The sequence below is a fragment of the Gallus gallus genome, chromosome 6 (assembly GCF_016699485.2).
Source record: "Gallus gallus isolate bGalGal1 chromosome 6, bGalGal1.mat.broiler.GRCg7b, whole genome shotgun sequence".
NCBI classification, from domain to species: domain Eukaryota; kingdom Metazoa; phylum Chordata; class Aves; order Galliformes; family Phasianidae; genus Gallus; species Gallus gallus.
The window spans coordinates 10,518,391-10,545,145 of NC_052537.1; the positions used below are offsets into that span (position 1 = coordinate 10,518,391).

The 26,755-nt window shown below is 42.9% G+C and overlaps 1 protein-coding gene across 5 annotated transcripts; it reads right to left on the reverse strand.

Moving 5' to 3' along the window:
* Positions 1-92: 92 nt before the first annotated feature.
* On the reverse strand, positions 93-26,755 carry A1CF (APOBEC1 complementation factor). 5 transcript variants are annotated; one of them, XM_040702871.2, is made up of 13 exons: positions 26,708-26,755; positions 23,771-24,124; positions 22,546-22,689; positions 19,846-19,980; positions 18,976-19,106; positions 17,359-17,597; positions 14,082-14,246; positions 10,332-10,429; positions 9,289-9,559; positions 7,664-7,872; positions 5,095-5,231; positions 4,304-4,437; positions 93-2,480 (listed from the first exon to the last, which is right to left on the reverse strand). In XM_040702871.2, exons 3-13 carry the CDS (start codon positions 22,642-22,644, stop codon positions 2,329-2,331), a joined length of 1,770 nt encoding a protein of 589 aa, XP_040558805.1. In that variant the 5' UTR covers positions 22,645-22,689; positions 23,771-24,124; positions 26,708-26,755; the 3' UTR covers positions 93-2,328. The 5 variants fall into 5 exon arrangements, with proteins under 5 accessions (XP_040558805.1, XP_046799227.1, XP_003641506.1 ...); XM_046943271.1 differs by lacking the exon at positions 23,771-24,124 and having other exon boundaries at positions 7,664-7,728; XM_003641458.6 differs by lacking the exon at positions 23,771-24,124 and having other exon boundaries at positions 7,664-7,848.

Below are 26,755 nucleotides of genomic sequence, written 5' to 3' on the forward strand. Positions count from 1 at the left end.
ATTCCTGCAGAACTAACTGTGCTCTTATTTACAGTGTACAGGATGACCCTTTTAGATAAAACTTAAGGTATGAAAGAACCGAGGCATTCATGTTGGCTTTAGAAGTTTTAATGAGATTTCAAAGTCCAGTTAATGCCCTTTGATTACTCTAGAATTACAGATTTGCTTCACAGAATTTAATTCCGGTTATCACTTCCTCATAATGGATGATTGAGATGCTATTTTCACTTCATTGTCTTTGAACATACATGATTGTCCTCCAGTAAATGGATAATGTGACTTTTCTACACTTCACAGTGTTAAAACTCTATACAAATATTGTACTAAGTGTACAAAAATAAGTGCTTCATGCACACACTTTAATACTGTTTCTTGTCCTTTTCTTTGACATCTTTCTGAACTTATATAAATAACTGAAAAAGCAGATTAAAGTTACTGAACAAGGAAAGCAAGAAATGTTTTCTGCCAATTTCAGTATTTTTTTTCTTAGAGAGACACGTGGATATATTATTCATTGGCAGTTTTCTCAAACACAAAACAGAGAGAAGAGAAAGTAAAGCCACAGTACCAGTAACACTCTTGGTTATTTCAGCCTCTGTGAACAGGACTGTCATTTTCTGCAAATCAAAGTGTGCTGAACAGTAACCACAGAGGGCTGTAATACCTTTTGGACCATCCTAATGAGCTACTTTATAAATAGAAATAGTCTCATAGTGCCACAAAACTATACAGTTTACATGTTTTTGTTCCATTCCTAAGCAAAATCAAGTCAGCCCAAGTATGAGAACGCAAAACACTTGGTACCTGCTCACCAGCACTTTGCCCCAGACCACTGAGGCTGGTACAGCTATAGGGATGTGGGAAAAGCTCCATTTTGAATGACAGAACCACTCGCATGGTGCCATAGTACCTCATTTAGACTGGATGGTAAATTTGAGGTCAGATCAGTTGGAACTGATGGGCAAAGCCAGCCCATCCTGGATGACTTCTGCTATTATGATTTTGGCTAAGAAATTTGGGTTCACCCTCCAAAGGAGGGAAATATAGAGGTGAAGTAGTGGCATGGTAGAACCAGTCAGGGATTCAGCCTTTCGGGTCATATATTCTCCAGGTTAGCATGCTAGGCTGAGCTGTTTCAAGTTGTCTTAGCATGCATGGACTGGAGGATTAAAGCATGCACCGTAGTTATCTAATATCAGCATTATCCTGTATCTTAAGGCATTGTTACTACTTCTTCCTGTGACTAAAACAAAGCGACAATTCCCTCCTGCCATAAACCAGAGGGAACTCTCAGCATCCCCAAGGTGTATGGACACACCACTTACCAGAACACAAAGTGCACTGCTGACAGATGTGAGTTGCCCCAGTGAAGACCATTCTGCTAAATTAACTTTTGCAGGAGTCACAGTAGCCTTGCTTTAATGCATAAAGCAGTGTTACCATCCAGACAGGGCTCTTTCTACCCTGTTGGAGTAGTTGCTTGCGTATCATTTTATTTGTGTAGCATTGCCTCTTATTACCAGGCAATGGCTGAGCTCTCGTGGTCTAATTAAGTAGAGAATTGGCCTGAATAAATAGCACTTCTCTGGTCCTCAGCTGTAATAGTTGAAAAAGTGTTCCTGTTTTTCACTGAATATGTCACTGGGTAGGAGGTGGGAGGGAGAAAAAAGCCATTATTTGTGGTTTTGTGATTGTAGGTACAGCTGGGAAGTAGCAAAGCCAGAGACAAATCTCTCCTGAATGCTTTCTTCTTGGTTAAAATCAGATTAACGTTAAGGAGAGTACAAAGAAGCCTGTAAGTCTGGGCAGCCACATTTATGATCAATGGCTTTTTCCTTTGGCTGTTTTCTGCCTGGTTGGAGAAATTATGGGGTATGCCTGGCTGATGGCTTGGGGTGAACAGAGGATAGTCTTGCTGTGTACTGGGGATTGCTGGGACACCCTCTCCTTCCCCGGCCCCACATCAAAACCTTCAGGGGAAAGGTTGGAGGTGCTTATTTCAGTATGGTTTGTGGCTTGTAAACACACACACAATGGTGTTTATATTCATATGTGTATATACGCATATACATACACACACCTGAGAACCACTGGTTTCCTGGGCTGAGATTTTGCTTTCTAATGTGAAATCTGATTTTTGAGTAATTTTTTTTAATTTTCCTTTTTCCCTTAATGTCCTACTATGAAACTAAAGAGCTAACAGAAAGAGACTCTGACTAAAAATTAACTTCAGGTGTGAGATTAGATTAAAATCACGAGGGTGTAAGAATTACCAGACTGAGAATTTTCCTACCCGTGTCTAATTTAAGCAAACTCAGAAAGACGGGGCTAAAATGCTCCGTAGCCATCACTGCGTGCAGCAACTGCGAAGGCAGGGTAGGCTTCATATGCTGCATATGTGGCCAAATCTTGTCCCATCGTCACTGCCTGTTTGAGCTGAGTGGCTGTGACTGTTGTTGCAGCATTAGCGATGGTGTATCCTGCAAGGGGAAGCAGAGAAGAAGGGTGGATTCATCAAAAGGCATTAAAAATCTACCACTGTTTTTTTTTTGTTGGTTTTTTTTTGGGTGGGAAGGCTGTTGTCAGTAGGAATCATGTAGGAAACAACTTACTAAAGGGAAGACAGGTGTTCTGTAAACAGCTTCCCACACGTGACAAAGGAAATGAAGCACTGCAGTGAAAACTTGGTTATCTTTCATAGGGAAGGTATTGGTACAGCTGGGGAAAAATGTGGCTCTGACATCCTTTGTGGTCAAAATGCATGCAATTTGGGACAGCCATGTTAGAGAGGAGGGGAAATGCTTTATGCATTATAAGGGAGAAAATATTTAGCAAACTGGATTTTTTTTTTTCCTATCAGTTTCTAATGGCAAACATGGATTCAATGCTTTGAAATTTTCTATGGGAAAATGTTAGCTTTGCAGATTTAAAGTGAACCACTGGAAAAACAAACATCATTTGGGGATGCTTTGTCTGAAAGCAGAGTGTATATATAGTAACTCGTCAACCAGACCACAGTATTTTGCTATGAGTGAATAAAGAACTGAGATGAAGCCCCAAAGTGGGCAGAGTAACTGGAGTGCCTGTTGGCTCGGCTACCAGACTACACCTCCCAGGATCCAAAATCTCTGACCAGCCCACTGGGATTGACTCAAGGTCAATCAAATCTGCAGTTTTCTTGGGGCAGGAAATGAAGATACTGGACAATGCCAGGAGTATGTTGCCTTATTGAAGGTGGTACCTTAGGGGGAAGCATGAAGGATTCATGAAGATTTGAATGTTGTGGTCGCTTAAAGTATTTTCTTTCCATCAGCAAAGTGAGGTGCAATTTGGTTAGGAATTAAGAAATATGTTGTTAAAAATGTGTTTGGCACAATCCTAAGAAAAATGAGCTGCTACCTGGGCATGGCCTGAGCTGTGTGGGGCTCCAGTGAGTGTAGGCCAAGCACCGGTGTGTGCTGCTGGCAGAAATATTAATGTGTGTCTATTTGTTGAGTTTCCAAGACAAATAAATAAGGGTGGATGAAAGAAAAATGAGAGATTATAATTAAGCAGTAAGTGGGGACTGGATTCAATAAAGAGCCCATTTGGTTTCCACACTGCGGAAGCTTACACAAACCCAGACAAATTGATTTTTCTGTGGCTTTTGTGGACTCCTGTGGCAGGAAGACGGATAGATTTTTTTTTAATCTATCCTTGAGACACTCCAAACAATTCAGTAGTACTGACTAATGCATTCCTCATGTGCAGCTTGGCAAATGCTATTCCCACTACATCAGAATATCCATTATGCTGGGGAGCACAGTGCAATGCCTGCAAACTGGATTCCTGTTCCTGGCTTGTTTTTCATGATTTTCCAAGCTCTTTTGGGTTGTTACAAGAGTTGATGGGAACAAACTTCCAAACTGGAAAAAATAAACCTCCCTGTAGAGGTGGGAGAGAGATGGGATCAGGTCTGGCTTTCACAGACGTGCCATTTTTTTTTTTGGCAAGTGAAACTCGGTGTGTTGATTCGAAGGGAGCAGGAGTGCTAGGGGAGGATGACTGACCATGAATCAGTCAACTAGAGTGGCACTGGCTTGGGCATAGCCATCAGGTCCACAGAGGTGATACATCACAGATGTGGAAAATATCTGGTCCTGCGTCCTTCTTGGTGCTCCCACTGAAGGGAGGCATCTGCAAACTGGAGTGTGGCCAGTTCTGTCCTCAGCAGCCGTGAGCGTGTTAATTCCTGACACGTATAAGGAATAACGTAGGAAAACTAACACTGTAGGAGACCTCTGCTATACAGACATACATATACCTGGAAAAGCTGGTGCTGCAGGAGGTACCTCTGCTCCTTCAGTGGGAATCCCCAGTGTCTGCAGGGTGTACTCTGCAGCGTAGGTTTTGGCTTCATCGATATAGGCGCTGAGCTTGGGAGGTGTGAAGGGATGGCTGTGAACATAACAACCTATTAGCTTGCTTTTTTTCCTCTCTAGGCCTTTCCTGCATAATATTTTAATCCAACTGTAGTTGGCATGATACCACGCATCAAATAGAAACATTGTGTTATCGTACTGATGTGTTAGCACTACCTCTCTCCTTGTAGCAGCCCGGCTTATTCACTGAGATTATCAGTCCCGTGTTGATTTTGATCACAACATATTTTCAGAGCGTGTTGTCTATTTTCAGCCCCAAAGAAACCCTGCTGCAGTCTTTTGTTCTCATTAGAACATACCACAAACAATATTTCACATCAGAAGTGCTTAGGATTGTGTTTGGAGCCTAATTAGCATCATGTTCCTACCAGCTGTTTTCTTTTTCCTTTGTGGACTATTTTATGTTTCATTTTCCTTCTAATATGCACCCCTCTGCCTGTTAATTTCTAGCTTTCTGTAATTCTTGAACCACCATAAAAAGCCTACTAAGCATGGCAGAAATCGTTATTGGGTTTTTGTTTGTTTTTCTTTAGCTTATGGATATTTTTTTCCTAATATCTAAAAAAACCACAAAATAATCCTGGAAATAGAGACTTGTTCCATTGCATTTTGCAGACAGATGTTATGTTAAATGTGCTTTTAAAAAATTCAGGAAGCTCAGATAGTTACATACATGGTGGGGTTCTGGCTGGCGAGGGCAGGGATGGTGATTTTGTACAGGAAGAGCTGTCTTTGGTCTTGGCCAATTGCAGAGTGGAGCTGGTAAACAGGCTGTCCCCAATTATTTTTCTGGCAGATTTCTTCCAAGATCTAAGAGGAAGAAGGGATTTGCTCAGGTTAATTGCTGTGTGTAGCCTCCTGCCCCAGCTCCAGCCCCTGCACTGCTCAACCTCCCCACTGACAGAGGGCTTTCCAGGGTGCAGAGGCAGTTCCCTCAGGTCTCAATGTAAAAATAAACAGCAGATAGGATATTACAGCTCACCTTGAAATACAAGATTCATCTAAACATTTTATACCTTAAAAATGCCTCCATTCTAGAAGCTAACTGTTACCCCATTAAGTTGGAAGTCATTTTGCTGATTAGCCATTTCATTCTGTTATTCCTATTATCTGCACAGTTCTCTCTGAATTCTCCCCAGAAGCTCCATCTATGCATGTCTTTTAATGCTCTAAAAGTACCACAGTTGCATTTATCTTCACTGCTCTGGTGCCTCCCTCCCTCAATGGGTACAGTGTAAAGAAAGAAGAAAAGGCTGTGTTTCCATCCAATTAATTATTCAGGCTTCAGTAGACTATTTCTGCTCCTCGTTTGAAAGAGAAATGCTGAATCGCATTGCCCTTGGACTTAGCACAGCTTATTCCACAGTAATTGGGAATCGCTCTCTGGAAAAGCTCTTGGTTCTGCTTTGTATTCTTATTTTTAACCCACAGGCTTTCTGTCCCATTTGGGTCTGATGCTATGCCATGCTTCTGTGCTCCCCACCAGCTGTGGGGATAACTCCTCCAGGCTCAATGCTCAGCTGAGGAGTTGCTGGGTCTTGGGGCTTTTCCTACTTGAGCAGAAGGTGGGGTCTCCCCAGCCATTTTTCAGTGCTGGAAGGATCTGTATCTCAATGTCACAGGAAGGCAATTTTGCACCCCAAGGCAGGACAGAAGATCAGAAGTTCTGATTGTCTATTGAAACAGAAATGTCCCCAAGCATGAAGCTGAGAACTGGGTTGGACTGGAGACCCTCAGTATCTACAGTCTAAGCCTTTCTGCAGCACACCTCATTTAAAAACTGCGTGTAAAATGTAAACGTTAACACTGCTTTACGTCTTGTAGCTATAGCTCTGAAGTTTGCTGCTCTATGCATGTACCCAAGCTAGTTCATCAGATTTCTTGGCTGCAGTGACAATTGTTCCCTGCTGTCCCAAAGTCTCTGTATGGATGTTGTTTTTTGCCATGTTACATCAGCGTGTAAATTCTCAGTGATGGAGATGGATTTGTAAACATGGAGCATCCTAGCTATGCATCAGGGTCCAGCTGATAGGTATGAATGAGGCTGTCTTGAAATAAGCTGTGATTGAGTGGGATGTGCTGTTGTGAAATGGCAGTAGCGAAGCAATTAGGGAACTCAGCTTGTTGGCAAAACATGCCCCCCAAAATTGGTGTTGTGAGTGGCCCATGCTGTTTCTGTGTTGTCTGGCACACACTGACCTGGCAGTGGAGGGGTTCATCGTGGGTTGGAAGAGCAAAAATGCTGATTTGCACCTGCTCTAAGGCAGTGCACCAGTGGTCAGGCTATTTCACCCCTCTTATATATTGGTAACTTGTAGTAAGGAACAGTGAAACTTTGCAGGGGGAGGAAAAATTCCTTCTGCAGGTTTCTAAAGGAGAAGAGGTTGTTTCATAGACATTTGTTAAAGGGGATGCTGTGGCAGTTTAAATGTTATCAGACAGAGATAAATGTTCATATCCAGGGTGCAGCTTACTTCTTGGATGATTCAAGGGGAGGGGAGCTTGCTGTAAGAGAAGTGTAAAGCCTCAGGACCTTGTTCTGGGTTTGTTCTGCTCCACCCCTAGCTGGCAGCCTGGATCCCATTGCCACTGCATACAACCATGCCAAAGGCTCCTCATGCACCCTGAGCTGCAGCATTCGGCTGGCTCTTGTCCCATGGTTGCTCTTGGGACACACATCTATGACTTGGGATTTTGTCTCTCAGCGTCAGTCAAGCCCTGCTCTCCTGCCATGTCACGGGAGATAGCATGAGCTTATGTGCATGTAGGCACCATGATAATGTACTCCATTATTTTTCCTTCTTAGTACTGCATTGGAGTAATAGCACTGTGGCAGCAGAGCTCTGTGCAATGCCAGGGCCAGTTTGGAAAACAGATGATTGTTTTTTTTTTCCAGCAAAGATGCTATTATTTTTCTGTGTGAAATCATTCTGTGTTGAAGTCCCAGGTGACACATTTTATTTATTATGTCCTTTTTAGGTGAGAATTTCTTTACTCCACAGTGTTTTTAAGGATGGAGAATCATAATTGGATTTCACCATGTACCCATGGGAGAGTGGGAAGTGTCCTCCAGCAAGGCAAATGCACACTGCAGGATGCAAATAGTGCTATTATCCTTGTTTCATGTATTTAAAGATTTATGAATGGATGTAGATTTCAATCACCAGTGCAAATTCAAGCAGGGGCTGTTTTTCTGGTAGCAACTTAGGCTAAGTTCCCTGGCCTACCTTTCCTGCACATACCTGAGGAGCAAGTTTGACACCTTGTGGTTTTAGTGTGACGTGGTTCATCGGCGTGAGCTCCATTCCTGGCAAGAGGTCGTAGAGTTTATCCTCTCCCCTCTTTTCTCCTTTGAGCTGGTATCCACGCCCCAGGCCCGTGTACACCAGATAGCCGCGACCTCCCAGTCCTCTAACTCCCGCAGCCCCTACAGGTACATTCATGTAAATTTCTAGGAATGTAAGAAGGCATTAAACTGAATCAAATCATCGGAAAAGTTACCCTGATTGTCCCTGCAATGGAAAAGTTAGGCTCACTAACTTTTGGCTTGGGAAGCTGGAGTTTGGGAAGGAGGTAGGCAGGTGCCCACAGCAACCTATTGATGTGGCTCGGCATCACTGTTGCTTCTTTTGGATCTGGAATGGGTGGAGGTGTGAAGTGCTGAGGGAACCCTGCTTCCTCTTGACCCAGTTCCATCTCCTCTGCCCTAAGCAGCCAAGGGGAGGTGCAACTTTCCACCCAGCTCATGCACAAGTCAGTTTTTATTTTGTGATGCTTTTCTAACCAGATTTGTAATCAAGAGTTAAGTATTGCTCACCACCCACCAATGTAAATTCAGTTTCTTGAGGAACTCAGATATTTGACAACTCCTCCCTTATGTGGAACAAAGCCCATTATTCAACCCCCATTACATTTTTTGTTTAAGGAACCCTGCTAGGGAGTCTGGGGAGAACAAAAGGCAAGAGAGGGCTGGTGGGTTGGCATCTTAGCCACACTGAGATCTGTTTGGCTATGGAGCTGAAGACTCAAGGTTGCTGCCACTGGCATTGTCTTTGGAAGATATATCAAAGGGCATGTGTTTTTTTTTTTTGGTTGTTGTTTTTTTGGTAGCACCCAACCTTAATTCTGCATGTACCAGAGGTTGGGGGTGCCCGAGTGTGGGGATTTGCTTTGGTTCCGTATGGCATCACCTGGGTTCAAAGGCAGACCCTCAGCTACTTTCATAAATATTCCATTTTCATGGGCTACTTATTATTAGATAATTAAAATATTGTTAGATAAAATTATCAGATAATAATTTTTGTAAAGGCTTGTTATAATTGCCTTAAAAAAATCATGTAACCTGAAGCACAGTATTAATGGCTTGTTTTCTGTTCTGGTTCCTCACACTGCTTCATCAGTTTTAAACTCCCTGGGAAACGCTGCAGTTTTGGGTCAGGAAACACTAGGACTGGTAAAAAAAATTTCCTTGCGTGTTTCAAAGTAAAGGGGATCCTCCAGAAAGGGCACTGCCTGTGGCCGGTTGAGGGAGTTGGCTTTGAGGGGCAAGGAAAATCGTCTTATTTGGTTTTCTCTGTTGGGGCAAAACCAGGAGGATTCTCACTTTATTTACCCTGGAAGGAGAGAGATCTGGAAGCTGTTTCAAGCTTGCTCTGGGGAATGGTTATTTTTTCATGCCCTGATTAGTCTGCTGGAATATGACCATGCCTTTTGGGAAGGACAGTGACTACAAACTCTTTTCTATCCCCCTCTCAAAGGGATGCAGGATTCAGGCCAAGGTCAAAGCCCAGAACTGAACAAGGGAATATCCCCCAAATGCAGGAAGAGTTAGTTTGCCGAAGCTGAGTATTGTCAAGATTGGATTTACCTCTGATGGATGGGGGCCGGATGATACTCCTGCTGCCGAGGCCCTTGGTGGCTGGGAAGTGGAAGTTGGGTATGGCTGCATAGGCTTGGGGTGCGTAGAACACTGGGGCACCCAAGTAGGTAGCAGCAGGGTCGTAGACATGGCCAAAGGCATAGGTATATTCTCCCTGCAGCACAGCTCCTCTGCCGCCTGTGCCCCGGGTATATCGAACATAGCTGTCCTTGTCAACGGGTTTGGCTAATGTCACCTCAATGGGGGACCCGTCCAGCACCTGCACACCAGAGGAATTGCAAGAGTGAGGCAGTCTCCAAAACACAAGAGGATTGTCCTAAGAAGGCAGCTGCCCCATGTGGTTTACTAATAGAATGGGAAAATAGAGAAAACCACCTAAACCAGAACAAATTTCCCTCCCGTGGGTGGAAGAAGGCATTGGGTAAGTGAATATTCAACCTGTAGAGAGCATACAGCCCTGACACCAGCTGATAGGGGCTAATTAACGGAATTAGCAAAGTTGTGAAACCGTTTGAAAAGTTTCCCTTCCCTCCAAAGCAGTATGTAGATCAGCTAGATTATATGCCCTCCTATGGGGCACAGCAGTAGCACTAAAAATAGGAACAGAGTTAACACCTCTTTGGGGAAAAACTCTTGCATTACAGCACCGTGAATTGCATGCAGTGCAAAAAGGTACTAAGTATAGGAAGCTCCTTGCAAGTCTGCCTCCAAATTTGGAGCAGATGTTTAAAGTTGACCTTGTTTGTCCCTCTTTGCCATTCACATGCTTCCCTTCCACTGTTTCTGTTGGCGAACGTGAACTAAGTATGAGAGCACAAGCAGAAGGAACTCAAAACCTTTCTTTTTCTAGATCTCATTTTGGCACTGTTTTGTTATGTTTTTTTTCCTGATAAAATCAACCTGTGGACTGAAAAAAGCCAGGACCTTCAGGATGTTTTTGTAGCTAATAAGCCAGGCAGTTTTGTTTTAGCTGCATTATATGTATTATTGTGCAAATAAGTCCCACAAAGTCGCATTTACACCAGCTTTACCTTCCCATTCAAGGCTTTCATAGCATGGACTGCATCTTCTCTTTTGTTAAAGTGCACAAAGGCATAGTCTCTGATTTTCTTTACTCTCTCTACTGCACCTATGGAAAACATTGGAATATCAGTTGAAAATAGGTGTTTGTTGGAAAGTATAGATCAGAATGAGCAACTGTATTGGGCTATGAGCCCTTGGAGAGAAAAAGCTAAGTGGAAGAGTGAAAGGTATGGTTTCTTCATACCTCTTACAATGTATATACCATGGAAAAATGAAGACAATGGCTGTATTATTTCAAGTAAAATAGAAACATTTTTTGTTCAGACAACATCAAGATCGCCATTAAACTGGAGTGGTTTGCTCTTATCCAAAATGCTCCGAGGCTGTCTTTGGTGTTATGTCTCCCTTCTGTAACAGATTTCCAGGACCTGAAGGGCTGAGCGAAGGCACCCGAGACCCGGTTAGCTAGAAGTAACAGAACTGTGTGATCACCCTCTCTGTTTTCACACGCACTTAGTATGTACATACATACCCAAACATATCTTGGAAATACAGCTAATGGATGCAGAATGACTCTTCTATTGGTTTCTTCCCTTTTAAATTGAACCGGTGCACAGGGAAATATGTTATTGCTGCAAGAAAGCACTTACTTACATAACTGCAGAAGAAAAAATATTTCTTTGGAGTTTAGAGGGAAGCATTAGGAGCTCCAGGGGGCTAAATGAAGCCTGTCCCAGCCCACAGCCAGAGCAGCCTGCACATCTGCAAAATGGCACTGAGATGGTAAGCAGCCCTTTGTGTCCCCCTGGGATCAAATGGTTATTTTCTAAGCCCGAAATTACAGGCATTGTATGCTGATGCCTTGTTTACAAGTCTAGGTTTTAATTAACGCTCTGGGTTTTGAAAATCCCCCTTCCCCTCCTTGTGAACATGCTGCATTATCGAACCCTGCTTTTAGCATCACCCCACTTCAGCTGCGAGGGCTGGAGCCCATTTAACTGAAGGGAAAATTTTCCAGGGAAGGGGATTTTTTTTGCTGAGATCTCTTGGGAATGAGGGCAGGGCTTTTCACTGATGCCTATTTCTACAAAAGCCCTTCAGCTCTGGAATTAGCAGATTTAAGGGGTAGTATTTAGATGATATTACAACTTGGGATGCGTTAAGTAGTGTTCCTGGCGGTATGTGTGGTGAGGTGATAACTGCTCTGCACTGGGGATCTCTGGGTCATATCTTCTGATTGGATAGCTTGTTGTTGTCCAAACAGTGCCTAAATTCCCTGGATCAAATGTATACCTCAGTTGAGTGGTACTGAAGTGGGACAAAGCAAACAGGGCAGATAACCAAAGCAGGAGGTGAATCACTGCAGCCTCTTGCTGACTTGTTTGATCGTATTCTCACCATAGTTTAAACTGTCTGTTCTCCTCAAAGCTCAGGTTTTACTTCTCTTAGGTATGCTATTTCTCTTTGAAAGCATGGCACAGCTTTAAGAGCTGGTTGCATCCACAAGTGAAACTGTCCTTAAAAAAATAGTTTCCTGCATGAGAAGTAAAATAACTAAGTGACAAAAAGGCAAACTAAAGGAGAAGCAAGTGCTCTGTTGTACTACTGTCATTTAAAATCCAGGAGGAAGACTCTCTAACTCCAACGTGGTATTAGAAAGTGGCATTCCTTTATTCCTCACGATACATACCAGACAACTTGACTAGCAAGCATGCTGTTTCAGAGTTCAGGTCCTACATTTGAACAGTTAAGACATACATATGCAGTATGTTGGCATGCATATTAATTACTTTTCAAGGACTCATAGATACATGCTAATGTTGCTTTGAGCATGCTCAGTGGTATCTAGGGTGGCTGAGTGCCCACCAACTTCTCCATTTTCCACCATCAGCTTCATCACTGAGGCCTTAAACTGCCTTTTCCCCAGTTTGGAAAATTTCCATTGCTTATTAGGCCATGGTGAGCAACTTTTAAAATGGTATATGTGGAATCTGCACCTACTGGGTACAAAAGATAAAAGTATTCTGTTTTGACTCTTGTGCTCCTTGTGAGGCAAAATCATTGAGGGAAAACATAAAATTATTCTATTATGTCCCCAGTGCAAAATTAGTGAGAAAAACAAGATTATTAACCCATTAAAGCTGAAATGGGAAGTTTTAGAACCATCACTCGTTCTTTTTGCTAAACTAATATGTTGGTTCTTAAACTGTTGTACTAATCCCTATTGCTAAGCAAGCCAATCTATACCACTAGATTATTTCTCTTAAGAGCAGAGCAGATGACTGTCACCGAAGTTTCAAATAGATACAATTGTTTTTCTGGGGAGTGTAAGCAGTTCAGTGATCAGAAACATAACTGAATAAATAAAGGAGAATATAGTTAAGAGGATGGGATGACATTTAACTTGGGGGGGAACAACTTAGTGGTTGCTTCGGGTATTAGCTGGTATCATTAGAAGGACAGAAAAGACTCAAAGAGATCTCTTAATGACTTTGCATTGCAGCCTACTTAAAAAAAAAGGATAATTTATAGAGCAGGAATGAAAAGTTAGAGAAGAAAAAAAAAGCTCTGAAGTGTATTTTTAAAAATTAATAGAAGGAAGTTAGCAGGAATGAGATGAAAGGCAATTTCACATTGCCAAGCGTAAGTTACTAATGCCTAATGGACTGTGTGGCTTGGAATGCTGCAGAAATGTGTTATTTTTACTTTGTTGTTTTTGGGTGGAATTTTCTAAAGCTGCAGTAACTCATAAGTAGAATCTCATTTGAAAGCCAGTAGGATTTTTATTCCCCCCCCCCAGAATGACTTGATTTTTGAAAATCTCAACCTAACAGCGTGTGTGTCTATGTGTGTGTGTGTATATATAAATGTGTGTGTATATGTGTGTATATATTGGGGTGTGTGTGTGTACATATAACATATATATAATATATGCCATGAAGGAATACCTCATTTCCTGCATTAAATCATAGAATGGTTTGTGTTGTAAGTGACCTTTAAGATCATCTCGTTCCAACCCCCTGCTATAGGCAGGGGCATCTCCCTCTAGACCAGGTTGCTCACAGCCCCATCTAGCCTGGCCTTGAATGGTTCCATGGAAGGGGCATCCACAGCTTCTCTGGGCAACCTGTTCCCATGTCTCACCACCCTCACAGGAAAGAATTTCTTCCTAACATCTAGTCTAAATCTGTCCTCTTCCAGTTTAAAACCCTTTCCCCTTGTCCTGTTGCTACCTGCCCTTATAAAAAGTCCCTCTTGGTTACTCACAACTTTATGGGAGAATATTTTTTGATACAAAAACAACAGAATTCAGCATTTAGATAGATTAGATGCATAGCAGTTGTTTTAAATCACAGCTGCTATTTCTGTCATCATTCCTTTCTGTAGATGAAGGAAGCTGGAACTACCCAGTTGTTTTACTAACTCTCATTTAAAGGAAGACACAAATGACTCAAAATCATTTTTATGACATGGGTATCCCCATGCATCACTTTGGATCTCTTCCAATTGCCAGTTGTCATAAAAAGGTTGATAGTGTTGGTAGCTGAAAATTTAGCAGCCCTTAGTGGAATGACATGATGTGCATGTTGGATAGGAGCATTCAGCCTAAGGACAATTTTTGTGGCATTACACACAAACATTTTACAGTGGAAAAACTGTTATTTTTGTCTCTTCTTTTGGCATTTTATGAATGAAATATTATTTCCATTTGCAGTAGCTGTACTTACTTAAAGGCTACCATGTCAGTGAGTTCCTACCTTGTTTGATGTTGTTGAACTCCTTTTCTATGGTCTCTTCAGTGGTTGAGAGCATGAGGTTCCTCACATAGAGAATTTTTACTGATGACATAGTGTCTTCATCCACCTCCACTTCTGGTTCTGCCCAGTCAACAGCAATAGGGTGTCCCCACAGTTGAATCCTTCCTTTAAAGGGATTGACATCATCAGTGCCAGACTTCGTTCCTCTCACTTCTGCTCACAGGCTAGTTCATATGCAGTGTGAACAGTAGAGTGGGACAATTCTACAAAAGGAACTGAAAGAAGTCTTTCTAGCACAAAGTACTGCCTTTCAGTTAACTCATTTCCAAAAACAGATGGTCACACTTTCAATGTACTCCCACTAATGCCTTAGATGGTGCAGAAATGCAGCAGCCGGAATTTTAGAAGTGAAAATACGGCATGACTTGCTAGCATCCGCATTCCCTGAAACGCTTTCTAAAGGAAAATATTTTAATGAATATACTTCTCTACTAAGATGCCCGTTGGCTGCGAATTTTGAATTTCCTAGATAACTGAAAAGGCATCTAGAAGTCCCAGTGGATGAAGTGAAATAGTAAAAGGTGTCCCCATGCACAAGTATTTGAAGTTGCACTGGCCAGTACAATTGGGTAAGGTTGCAGCAGAAGCAGTAGAAAGAGAGGAAACAAAAAATAATGAGGGTGTGGAGGAGAAGCATATGGGTTTTATATGCAGGCGACTGAGCTGTTGAGGGGCAGCAAATAAAAAGAGCAAATGAAGGGATAATTAACAACGATGTTGTCATTGTGTTATCACATTGAGGTCCATCATCATTTGCATTGAGTTACCTAACCCATTAAGTAATTGATTAGCCAATTCATGATATTTAATACATAATGAAAACTGATGGCTACAGCTTCGCCTCAAAGCCGTGTGATGCTGCAATGAGCATTACTTCCCAGTCCTTTCTGTCTCCTGCAAGGAGACCTTCCTGCTCTTCTTCAAGAGTGGCTGAAATATGGCCACTCCTCAACACCCAGAGCTGTACATTTGTGTCCTTGGTGACCTGCTTTTTCTCCCACAGTTTTCATCAGCCCAGCAAACATGGCTTTGGATGCACAGTAGGGACCATTCTCTGACTTGGAAACATGGTCAGTGCTGGATATTCCCACCAAAACAATGAAATGTCTTGTCTCTTTTGAACGTTTCCTTAAAAGAGTAACCAGGCCTGTCTGTGGTTTTCTTTTTCTTCTCTTATCTTTATGGTGGGAAGCTTGGGTCCTCCAAGGCCTAAAAGCATACTAAAACTTAGGAGAAGCTTGCAGAGGGAAAGTGAAACTCTCACTAAGCATTTTTTGGAGAGATCTTAAAAATGGTGTCTCCACTTGGATAATATACCTAAGATGGGATGGGACCTCCAAAATACAGGAAGATTGGAGGGAAGAGGTAGAATGTGGAGACCTATTTTTTTTTCTCTGTAAAAGCACTAAAAAAGTTGAATAAAGAAAATGTGAAGGGTCTGCTCCTTGCTAGGAAGGCTTGTGAGCACCACTGGATTGACATTCAGCTTTTTGTTCAGTCTCAGTCTGGCTTGGGCTGAAAAAGATGGCAGCTAATAGCAGCCAGCTAAAATAAAATCATAGAATGGAATGGATTGGAAGGGACCTTTAAGATCATTTAGTTCCAATCCCTTGCTACAGGCAAGAGACACCTCCCACTAGATCAGGTTGCTTAAAGTCCCATCCAGGCCATGCTCCTTTTTCTATATTGCCATTTTCAGCTCAGTGGCCAAAAAATAATGACCTGGCTGATTCGTAGCAAGGAGGTACGCTTGGTTCCTGCACTACCAGCTTGTTAAAATCCAGCCTTTTCCCATCTTCACATTCAACCAGGAGACAAGGTTTTCATAAATAGCATTTTACTTCTTGAGCTTTTCTACCTCTTCTACATGCTCCCTCAGAAGGAAGAGAGTTTCAAAGTCAGAGAAGTAACTTGATAATTATATTCTTTTTCACATTCATCCAATGCATCAGCTGGAGACACATTCAGTCCTGGTTTGAAACCTTTTTCAAGTTCCTCCCATATGTTTGCAACATCAGAAGACTCTGGCTCCTGCTTCAGGTCTTTGAAATTCCACAGACTGTTTACCAAGATGTCCCTAAATTGGAAATCACTAGCACATTGTACTATTCAGGGCTACATGCTCGTTCCCATCTGTTTCACTGTCTCTGCTCAGGATTTCAAATGTTTTGCTCCCTCAAGGCTGCCATCGGTGGAGGTGCCTGTGTTTGCTCTTTCCTTCCTTCTCAGTATAGAATCCATGAAAAAGCTGTGCTGAAGTAAAAACTAAGAGAAAGCATTCTTCTAACTAGGAGCATGCTAAACTGATGCAGAAAGCCCAGAATACAAGAAGAAGAGTCAGTGTGAGGTATCCCTCTATAGCTAATACTAAGATACATACTACACTCAATCTGCTCATTTTTGACAACAAGATGACTGAAATGACATTATATTAATGGACCATCAAATAGAACGAATGAAAGATTGGTGAGCGTGATGAGAGAAGGGCAATGTCTACAAAGCAGAAGATTTAATTCTTTCATCAGCATGTGAGCTGACTTTGACAAAGCAGTACCAGAGCTGTTGAGCAACCAAAAGTGTGAGGAAAAAAACCAACATGGTGAAATCAATGCAAATGCAATTAGTGTTTCCTTTGTTTATCACCTATCAATCCTCTCTCTGCTTCACAATGACCCCAAGCACTAAATGACTGTAGTATTATTATGAATATTATTTATATTCTAGAGCAATTCCTCTTCGAGTTTTCTTTCCCAGATGGAAAATATTTGTTTTCAGGAGCATCCTCAGTACACTGTCAAAGCTGAATATGTTTCTAGATCCTTCCCAAGTGATCAGAGATGTTTTATTTGGAAACCAAGGTAAACACAAGATAATATATATCCTATAACAGGGCTGTATGGATACATACAGCTAGATCATCTAGCTATAGTTTAACCATTTCAGGTTCCTAAATGAGGTGCCTGGCTAACGAGCATGGCAGGAAATCAGGGTCTGCAGAGTCCCCTGCACTACACCCGAGAGTCAGGGCATCTCCAGCTGCCAGCCTGGCATGCTGGGGTCCCTCCTTGCTTAAAGTGAATCATTGGCAACCAAGATGAGAAACCAAGCAGCGTTTGTCTTCCTTGTATGCATAGTTGGAGATTTCTGTACTGCAAGGTGTACACGTGCATCTGCTAAGCTGAAGCTGCCCCTACCACCCTCACCATCCTGTACAAACCTGGGAGCAATTTTCGCCTGGCCATCGCTGCTGCCCGGTGGCTTTCATATTCCACAAAGGCAAAACCCCGGTTTTTGGTCTTATCAGCTGCACTAGGGTAGACAATGACATCCACGACTCCGTCTGTGACTTTCTTCATCTCTGCTAAAATTTCCTCTCTTTTCTTCGTTTTGGGGATCCCCCCCACAAACAGACGGCAGTTGTCCACACTGGCACAGACTCCGAGGAGACGCCCATTCCTGTGGATAAATGACATTGATGGCTAATCAGGAGCACTTGGAGAGAGGGATAAAAAAATCTTATTGTCCCAAAACACAAGGTGTTTGGGTCGGAAGTTCAGGTGGTCTTGCTCAATGCAAGGGGTTAGATCTAAAGTGAAGGCTCTGCTAGATTTGACATCAAAGGAAAGCAGGGAATTGAGATCAAGAAGAAACCTGAGAAAATTTTCCATATGACTCCTGGGATTCTCCCTTCTACTAATTCCAAAAACAGCCACTACCAGGCAATTACACAGACCAACTAGGACATTGCAGGGACTCTTGATTTGCCAACAGTGTAAGCCAGGATTTGTTATGGCCACCAGTGATTCATAGCTTCCTAGTGAGCCTCACAGCTGGGATTTGGGGAGAAAGAAAATCCCTTCTGATGAGGACACAGCTATTTCAGAGTTTACTGATGCCCATTGCTGTGCAGACCTGGCAAGGAAAAATTTCCTTATGGGCCCTTTGCTCTCCATTTTGTGCTCTAAGTACCTCCTGTAGGTCTTGAGAAGTTAAAAACTTTGAATTTGACTTCTTTAGAAGCGTCTTTGGAACAAGCAGAATAAGAGGAGGAGGTAGAAGGTGGCTGAAGTCTGATATTTAAGACCCTCCAGCCTCTGATAAAAACCTTATTTTCATACTCCCTTTTGTGCCTTGCAACTCGCTCATCCTTACGGGCTGCAAGTAAAGTAAACACAATCATAATTTAGAACAAATAAAATGAGAGCCTTAAAATTGGTTGATCTCCAAATGCTTCTAAGCAGAGACATCTACTCATCCCACTTTGAACTGGAAAAAAAAATTAACTGGGGATGAAATCAAAACAAAACATATTGATAGAGCCATATGTTGTTGATTTCTGTGTGTTTTGTTCCCCATTTTTAGTCACAATCAAGAGGGATTTTTCTGTTTTCACCTGTTAGGAAATGCCACTTTTTTGTCAATTGGTTTTTATCATATTTTGGTTTTGTTTTTTTTTGTAATTGCTCTAGTCTCCTCTGGTTATATCTGCAGTATAGCTCACGTGAGACACTGTGGATAGGAATATATCAGCAAAAAGCCCAGAAGGAAACATAACAACGATGGTTCAATGTCTGTTAATTTGATCCAAAGCAAAGTATTTTTTTCCAGTGTTTTAGTAGAATTTTTATTTAGTTATCTGTAAGGAGGAAGTTTCCTGCAAAAGATCCTGAGATTGAGTGCTGTGTACTGCCTTTGGACTACAGCATAAAGCAATGACTGTACAGACAAATTAACAGTAACTTCCTACAAAGTTTAAGTATCTGAAGAAGCTTCCTTTAGACTGTAGGGACAAAATATGATTTAAAGTTGACGTGAAAGTGTTTGCCACGCTTACCTAATTTCATAGTTATTGAGTTGCTTTATTGCATTCCTTGCCTCCTGTTTATTCGAGAAGGTTACAAATGCATAGCCTCTATTGTTGCCATTGAAGTCCATCATCATTCTCATTTCATAGATTTTGCCAATCTGCAAATCAGAAGAAAAGTCATTCCTAAAGAGGTGTTTGCCAGAAAGGTGGGAGGTGTTTCAACAAGACTAGATACTTCCTTGACTGTATCTTGCCAGAACTCTTTGGATACTTCTGTCTACATATAATCATCTATATAATAATGAATGATTAATATAATGAGTAACAATTCTACTTTCTTGCCTTTTTATGATAAATGGAAAAGTTCACAAATAAAGGCAGAAAGTGCATAAGTGAGAAGAGTTGTGGGAGGGAGGAGTTTAGAAGGAGTTTGGCACTGACTCCAGCAGCCCCAGGATTTCTGTTCTTTCCCCATCGAGGAGTCTGTGCTCTAGTTTTGCGATACAGCTAGAGAAATCAGGGGAAAAAAGGGCTTGGAAACTGGAAGGCTGAGGTGCAGCAATAGGATTGCATGGCCATTGGCATCTGAATGGTATCACCTGTTCAGGTTTGTGTGCAGCAGTTGGATAGGTGTGTCCATTTCCTAGGTGGATGGAGGCATGTTCTATACAGCTGAAAACAAATCTAGGGGGAACAACCTGCCCTCATACTCTAAGCAGGACCAGATCTACTGCTAGATCAGCCCTGGTCATGGTAAGAAGGCACTGTGGCAGGAGGTTAGAAGGGCTGCCACTAAACCAAGGGCAGGCTAGGACAGATCACTTCTAGTTGAGGCTGGAAAGGCAGAGCTGAGCATCTGTAGTCTCTGCTCAGTAACTATCTGCCACAAAGTCTTACTTTTTCACACAGGGGTATAAGTTCATCCTCAAAAAGGTCTCGAGGTAGTTTCCCAATGAAGATCTCACACCCCCTCTCTGGCGGAGGGCCATCCCAGCCAGGGGGTGGGCCACCGTATTTCCTCTGCCCATTCTCCTACCATGGAAAAAAGAAAAAGAATTGTTTAAATGCAGACTTCAAACATGGATATGATCAACCCCTTATGAGGAATGAAATTTGTGGCACGCTCCAGTTACCAGAGTGCTTGAGGCAAACACCCTCCTTCCTCTCAAGGAAGCAACCTTTATGGACTCAAGAAAAGGGAACACAAGTGTGCATTGGCTGTCCCACTGTCGAATCTGTGCCCAGAGTATCCAAGTTACTGTGCTGGTGAAGGATCTGATTTGTACCTATCTGAGTTTTTCTAAGAAACATGCATCAGTACCTTGAGTGAGAGATTGTTGTCACAACTCAGATGTCTGAAGTGGAGACAAACACCTTCTTGGACAATGTTGGGGCAGAGGAGACACCTTGGCTAGCCAGGAATTTCTTTGTGCAAGGAGCATGGTCTTGGCACCCAAAAATACCCGAAGGGATGACAAACCCATATTTCCACTTAGCCTACGTTTGTCCTAGGCTAGTCTCTCTCTGTTATCCTCTCCTATTTTAAACCACTTTTCCTGTACTTCTTGTTCTCCTCTTTTCCTTCATTCCTACACTTCCTTTCTCCTTCTTTCTGTCCCTTTTTCTCCATTCCTTTCTTTCTTTTCCCTCCTTCCTCCTATCTTCTCCCCTTCTCTCCTTCCCACTCCTGCTCTCCTTCTCCTGCATTGATGCCTTGTGCCTGGAGGGCTGGCACTCTGGTCATTCTCCTCTTTTTGTCTCCTCACATTTCTATAGTCATTTCCCACCCTGGTTTATTCCTTGGAAAGGGAATCCCTGAACAGATGACTTAGAAAGAAAGCATGAAGGACTTAAGCTTACAGCAATCAGGGGGTTCTTGGAGGAAAATAAGAATATACCACAATCAATTTCAGTTTTCCTAAGCCTATAACCAGCCCTAAATTATCCACGCTCATTCCTGTTTTGCAAATAGGTCCAGCATATTGATGGAGCTATTTGAAATTACAAATAAATTTTCAAAGCAAAACTAATGAGAAGATCATGATGTTTATGGCTATTTCTCTGAACTCAGTTTACTGAACTGAGCACAGTGCTGGCACGGGATGTTCTGTCTCTTGAGCCATTCGTTAGAAGTGATGGTTGTATATTTTGTTATGGCTTGTCTGTGCTCTTCACTGACAGATTGGCAGGAAGAAGCCCTTGGTCATCTAGATAAATACTCATCTCATCAGTAACAACCTGAAAAGGGCTGTGTAATTTTAGCATCCTGTTTTAAGCTGAGTGAGAGACAAACGGTTAACATTTTTCATTTTGTCAAAACATGTGGGAGCTTATATGCTAAGAGAGAAAAAAAAAGTCTATTCTCAGTCCAGAGTGGATTCATTTGTGGCTTCAAGGGCAGCATCTCACCAAACTCATCTTGATGAGGTCTTGGAAGGAAAGGAGAATTTCACTGTTCCCTCTGTGAAGATATGGGACCCTGGGATGTATTGAGGAAGAAGGTATTTGACTACAACGATAGCTAGGCTGGAAACAAATGCCCAAAGAGAAGCAGAAATTTGGAGGGTGGGGGGGAGGAGGGGGTGTGGAACGAAAAAGGGAAAATGTTAAGTTTGAAAGAAAGGGAAGAGGTAGGAAGAAAGAAGGCTCTGAGTGGGTGAGTAGGCAGGAATCTGTGGTTTTGGAATGAGCTATTGCCAGATGTAACTGTATGAAAGTCTGAAAACCGGGATAAAGAAAATCACAGGAAATCTAATACAGAGAGATGCTACTTATCTTCTCCTGTATGACCAAAAGACTCCTTGAGTGCAGCAATCCCAGCTGTCAGCCTGGTCTTGGGGCATGCATAGGATGAAGGGTTATATGAAAATGCTTTTTCCCAGTAGTCTCAGCTTTTGCTTTGGGCTTTTGTGCCCTCTAGTGCTATGCAAAGCGAGGCCAAGTTCATGGCAACCACCAGCCTAAAATTTGCCATTTTCAGTTACTTCTTCCAGGATGCAAGGTCAGTCGTATTACTACCAAATGCTTTTGAAAAAATGAGTTCGTTTTGGTCATGCTGACTAAGGAAGACTTCTTGAAATGATTTTGAAGGACCTGCCCATTCTCCGTGTGTTATAACCAGAGGAGGGTTTGTGCTTGGAGACCCTGAAGGTGATACTGAGTGCAAACCTTTGGCTTTGGGCAGGTAAGGCACCTGTACTTTTATGCATGCAAAGGTAGATCTGGAGCTCACACTGCCGGACTTACCATGACCAAATCTGGGCCCACATTCTCCTGAATCTTTGCTTAGCGGGTTTGCTTTGCTCCACTGACACTCCAGCCACAGCATGTAGACAGCTATACTAACCACTCCCAAAATATAGCTGTGCTCCATTGTTATTTCACCCCTACCATAGTTTATCAGGAGGAATCCAACGCTGCTGTGTAAAAGACAGCCCCTATTATACACGGCTCTGTGCAATATGTGTATTAGAGAAAACCAGAGGCAGAGGAAGAAGCAAGGAATGCTTCACGTGTGCAGATTCACTGCGCGAGCCCCCGGTGCTTCATGATGAAACCAGACACTGCATATGAAAGGATGTGACTGTGAGTTCCTACCTGGATCAAATTATATCCCGTTCGCTGAATTAATGCACGGAGGGCAGCTTCTTTCTGTGTGCCGGTCAATCCATCCCCGGATTTGTGATTTGATTCCATTGTGAGTGATTATCAGCAAAAAATCAGGTTAATTAGGGGTGCTCACTGCAACCAAATTTAAGATAAATTAAAGAAATTAATATGGCTAGGAGGAGAAAGTCCACTCTCCTGAGAAAGCTAAAAGGATTGTTCTTCCTAAGTCAGTCAGTTTGAGACAAAAACAAAAAAGAAAAAATAAAACCAACTACAGACCGTGTAATAAGGAAAAATATCCCCCTCTCCCCTGGTGCATGAAAATAAACAGCATTTAAACCCACAAACAGATTTTGTCCAGTGAGACCGCACACACGTGCATGCGTGTTAGGAGGGAAACGGGTGCAGGGTGCCTGCCCTTACTTAACCACGTGTCAGCTGGAAAGGAGTCTGGTACAAGCCATGCCCAGCACCCCGTGATACACATGAGACATGGGACCAGATGTGGCCTGTTTTTGAAAACTCAGGAACGTGGGAGCGCTCAGACCTGTGTCTAGGTTCAGGGCGGAGACAACCCTGGCTTCAGATGTTTTGATTCAGAACTGCAGTTTTAAATCATATCTAATTGAAGATTTTTTTTTTTTAAAGTTTATTTTTTGGGCCATAAATACCATAAAGCTGAAATCTGCAACTGAATTGGGCCACACATGCTGGCACGGGGATTTTTAGAACTCACAGCTTACAGTTTCAGGTTGCACTGAGTGGTGAGCTTTGAGTCTATGCAAGCATCACGGGTCTGCAGACGTAGTGCTCAGCTTGAGGACATCTGCTTAATGACAAATTTTGGAGCTATTTGTTCTTGGGTTTGTGGGTTGCTTTGTCTCTGTTTTTGTCCTGTTCCAATGATCTCTGGTGTTTTAATTACTACCACTGTGCAGGTGCTGGGAGCTGGGCTGCACTGAACAATAGCTCTCTACCATCTCTAATTGCAAAATGAATGTTCTCCACAGCAACTGGAGTCTGATTATTGTTTTGGTTTATCTTTCATAGAATCAAGCCCATACTTAAGTGCGTTTGATTTTTTTCATGTTGTTCAGATCAGAAGGGCTTCTTTAACACCTGGGAAAGCACAGAGTGAGCCTAGGGACCCAACCATGACCCCACTGCACCTTTGCCTTTGTCAAGAGCAGCACTGAACCCCTCTGATGCTCACAGTTCTCATGCCTGCTGACTGCTGCAGAGCTGGGTTTAGCATGGCTCGAGGCAGTGTTTCCAAGCAGAGCCACTGGCGCATCTCTTCACCATGCTGGGAAGTGACCACCTGAGCCTTAGTGGGTTTCCATAACAGCTGAGGTTCTCAGTTCCATCTCAAGCAGCATCCTAGGTAGATGAGCAGTCTCAGAGCATTTTCCCTTGCTCCTGAATGGCTTGGCTGGCTGCTCCAAATGCATTTGCCTGTGGTGCCTTAGGTGCCACACATCTCCACACCTGTCATCTGAGTAGGCGTGCCACATCCATCCCAAACGTTGACATCATTTCCAGCAACATTCAGTCCAGCGGATGGCTTCTTGATGAGGAGAGAGAGCAAGCCGTAGTGACGAGTGAGAATAACACATCTCATGGTTGATGCATTTATATCAGGAGCAACATCTCTCTTGGACTTATGCCTGAGTTGGTAAGACCAGATGATCTCTTCTTGTAAGGCACCCTGCGGATCTTAGCCTATTTGAGAGCAGCATGTCCAGACAGCTGTGTACTCCAGCAGAGAGGAACTGAGCAATCCCGATTTAGAGTTTGAGAGGAGCATAGGAGCTGTGGTTGCACGATGCTGTGCCTTTAGGGCTGGGATCTGCCCAGAGCTGACCCAGTGCACCCTCACATCCTTTATCTTAGAAGGATTGCAAACATTTTCCCTTATTGCAGGTGTCAGCCCCACTCTGGTGAGCACAAGGGAGGAGAGCCTCTTTCACGGGACTGAGGAAACAAGATTATTTCCCTCCTCCTCCTTTGTTCTCTGCGCCATTAATCAATTAGCAAATCTACCCTGGCAGGAGGAACACTCCCCATTCATGGCTGCTCTTAGGAAGTGTGAATGCCTGCAGTAAATTAAGACAAAATTTTTAGCATTATTTACCAAAAACATGAAACTGAGTTAATTGTTCTGGAATTCAACCATTTCCAGGGGCTTGACCCTTAGATTGATTGCTGCTAGTAATGACTATAATGATGAAAACTATTTTAGAAAGACAGGAGGGTGATGCATTTTATTCAGAAGGTGTTTATGTCAAAATTAGGATCTCCAGATGGGCAAACTGTTCAGGCACATCTCCTACTTCACACTCATTTCTGACCAAATTTTTAACAATGCTGTTGTTACAGCCCCAAGACCTACAAGCCCGGGTCATTAGGAATGGAAGGCAATAATCTGATTTTAAATCAGAGCATTGTTGCATTTGATTTTTCCTTCTCTGCAGCAAATGCTATCATTTATTTTGGGTTTCTATTAAACCTCTAAAATGCCAAGACAACAAAATGCACTTTTTTGAGTACCAACTCCTTTATCAATGAGAAACAAACTCGTTGCAATGGTGCTTGCTTCCCTACAACCACTTCTATGCATCATTTCCTGGCCAGCCAAGGCATTCAGACTTCGTCTCTCTGTCCATCTGTCCCTGCAGTGGAGGAAAGATTGGACCCTGCTCTGCCCAGCGCCCACTTGCAGCCCTTCGCAGAAACCTGGTTACTGTTTCCATGAATGAGATAACAAAACCCTGTTTATCTTGTGCCAATCGATGAGCCTTCTTGTTTGAGTGTATCAAGCCGCTTGGACACATCCTGCAACGGCTGTCCTACAACAGTTAACCCAATGCAGACAGTGGATAACAGCCTTTGGAAATGAGTGCATTCACCTCTCACCCCTAATAACCCAAGTATGTGGTTACTGGAGAAAACATTTTGTTTAGGTTTTCATCTTCCTTCATTTTAAGGAATTGGAGTTTTCTCTCCCTCCGGGCTCCAAGCAATCTTCCCATATATATCCATGACATGAACATCCATGATATGAACTATTCTTCATGTTCTTCATTAAATTAAGTGCTTAAAGTTTCCTGGGCAGCTGTGAGATGCACCAGCTCTGTTTGTGTGAAACATTTTACAGGACAGAGTCCAATTAGGCAACAAGGGTGAAATCCCTCTTCTCTCCAGGGAAGAGGTTTTTTCCAGGTTGTCTCACAGAAAAAGTAGGATTTTTTAGGTATCTAAAGGCAAATGGTACAAATTCCCTAGGTGCAGTGTGCCCTGGGGGTACGGAAAAACATTGCCTACATACAGTGTTTGCAGTATGCAAGTATGGGGGAAAAAGAATTGCCTTTAATATTGCTTCAGAAGGTGACTGCTCTCTTGGAAACAGCTGCATTACTAAATGCACATGGTGCACCCCAAAAAGCTCGTCAGAAGAGATGGCTCGTACCGAGCTTGGCCCCATTAGACTCGCAACACCATGATGTGTCAGATGCTTTGAAGCCAGCCTCCTCCCGCACCCGCCCCTGCCTCCTCTTTCACCAAGGAAAACAGCACGAGGGAAGCATGAAGAACTGGGCAGAAAGCCAGCTATTTGGAAGAGATTAGTGAAAACTGAGATTTTTAGGAGCAGCAATCGCATTTGAAAACGAGACTGATCTTTTGCAAAGAGAATGAGGAATAAGCAGACAGTGAGTCTGCTAAAGCGGTTTCTAATGATTAGTCCCAGAAGTTGCACTTTAACAAATCAAGATCAAATTAGCACAGGGAAGATCCCTCCTCCCCCTAGCCTGGTCTGGCTTCATTTTTAGCACCCATGGGCTATGAGCATGAGGAAAGAACTAAGAAGCAGCAGCAGGGATGATGCCGAACATCCTTATCTGCTTATTGAAGTGTCAAGGCGGATTCTGCAGGGGCAAGAATGGGGTATACAGGGCACTCCGGTCCTGCCCCATTAGTGACTTGCACCCCATGGTGGAACCTTGCTAGGGAAAGGAGCACGGTGCAGCCTCCCCATCCCCACCCCAGGTGCAGGAGACCGGCCAAAAGGCCCTTCCATGGTGGGTTCTCCAAGACCTCTCCTCGTACCCCAAAACCTGACAGCAGGATAATCCCGAGGGCAGCAGCCTACCTGAGCAATCTGGGAGCTCACCGCTCAGGAATAGCTCTCCTTGATTAT

What these genes read in the sequence shown, in the direction of transcription:
- A1CF (XM_421561.8), bottom strand. Translation starts at nt 22,644, where the DNA reads ATGGAATCAAATCACAAATCCGGGGATGGATTGACCGGCACACAGAAA. An exon ending in CGGGATATAATTTGATCCAG is followed by an intron (nt 19,981 to 22,545) that starts GTAGGAACTCAC and finishes TTTCCATGGTAG; the next exon opens with GAGAATGGGCAGAGGAAATA. An exon ending in CTCAATAACTATGAAATTAG is followed by an intron (nt 17,598 to 18,975) that starts GTAAGCGTGGCA and finishes ATTTATCCACAG; the next exon opens with GAATGGGCGTCTCCTCGGAG.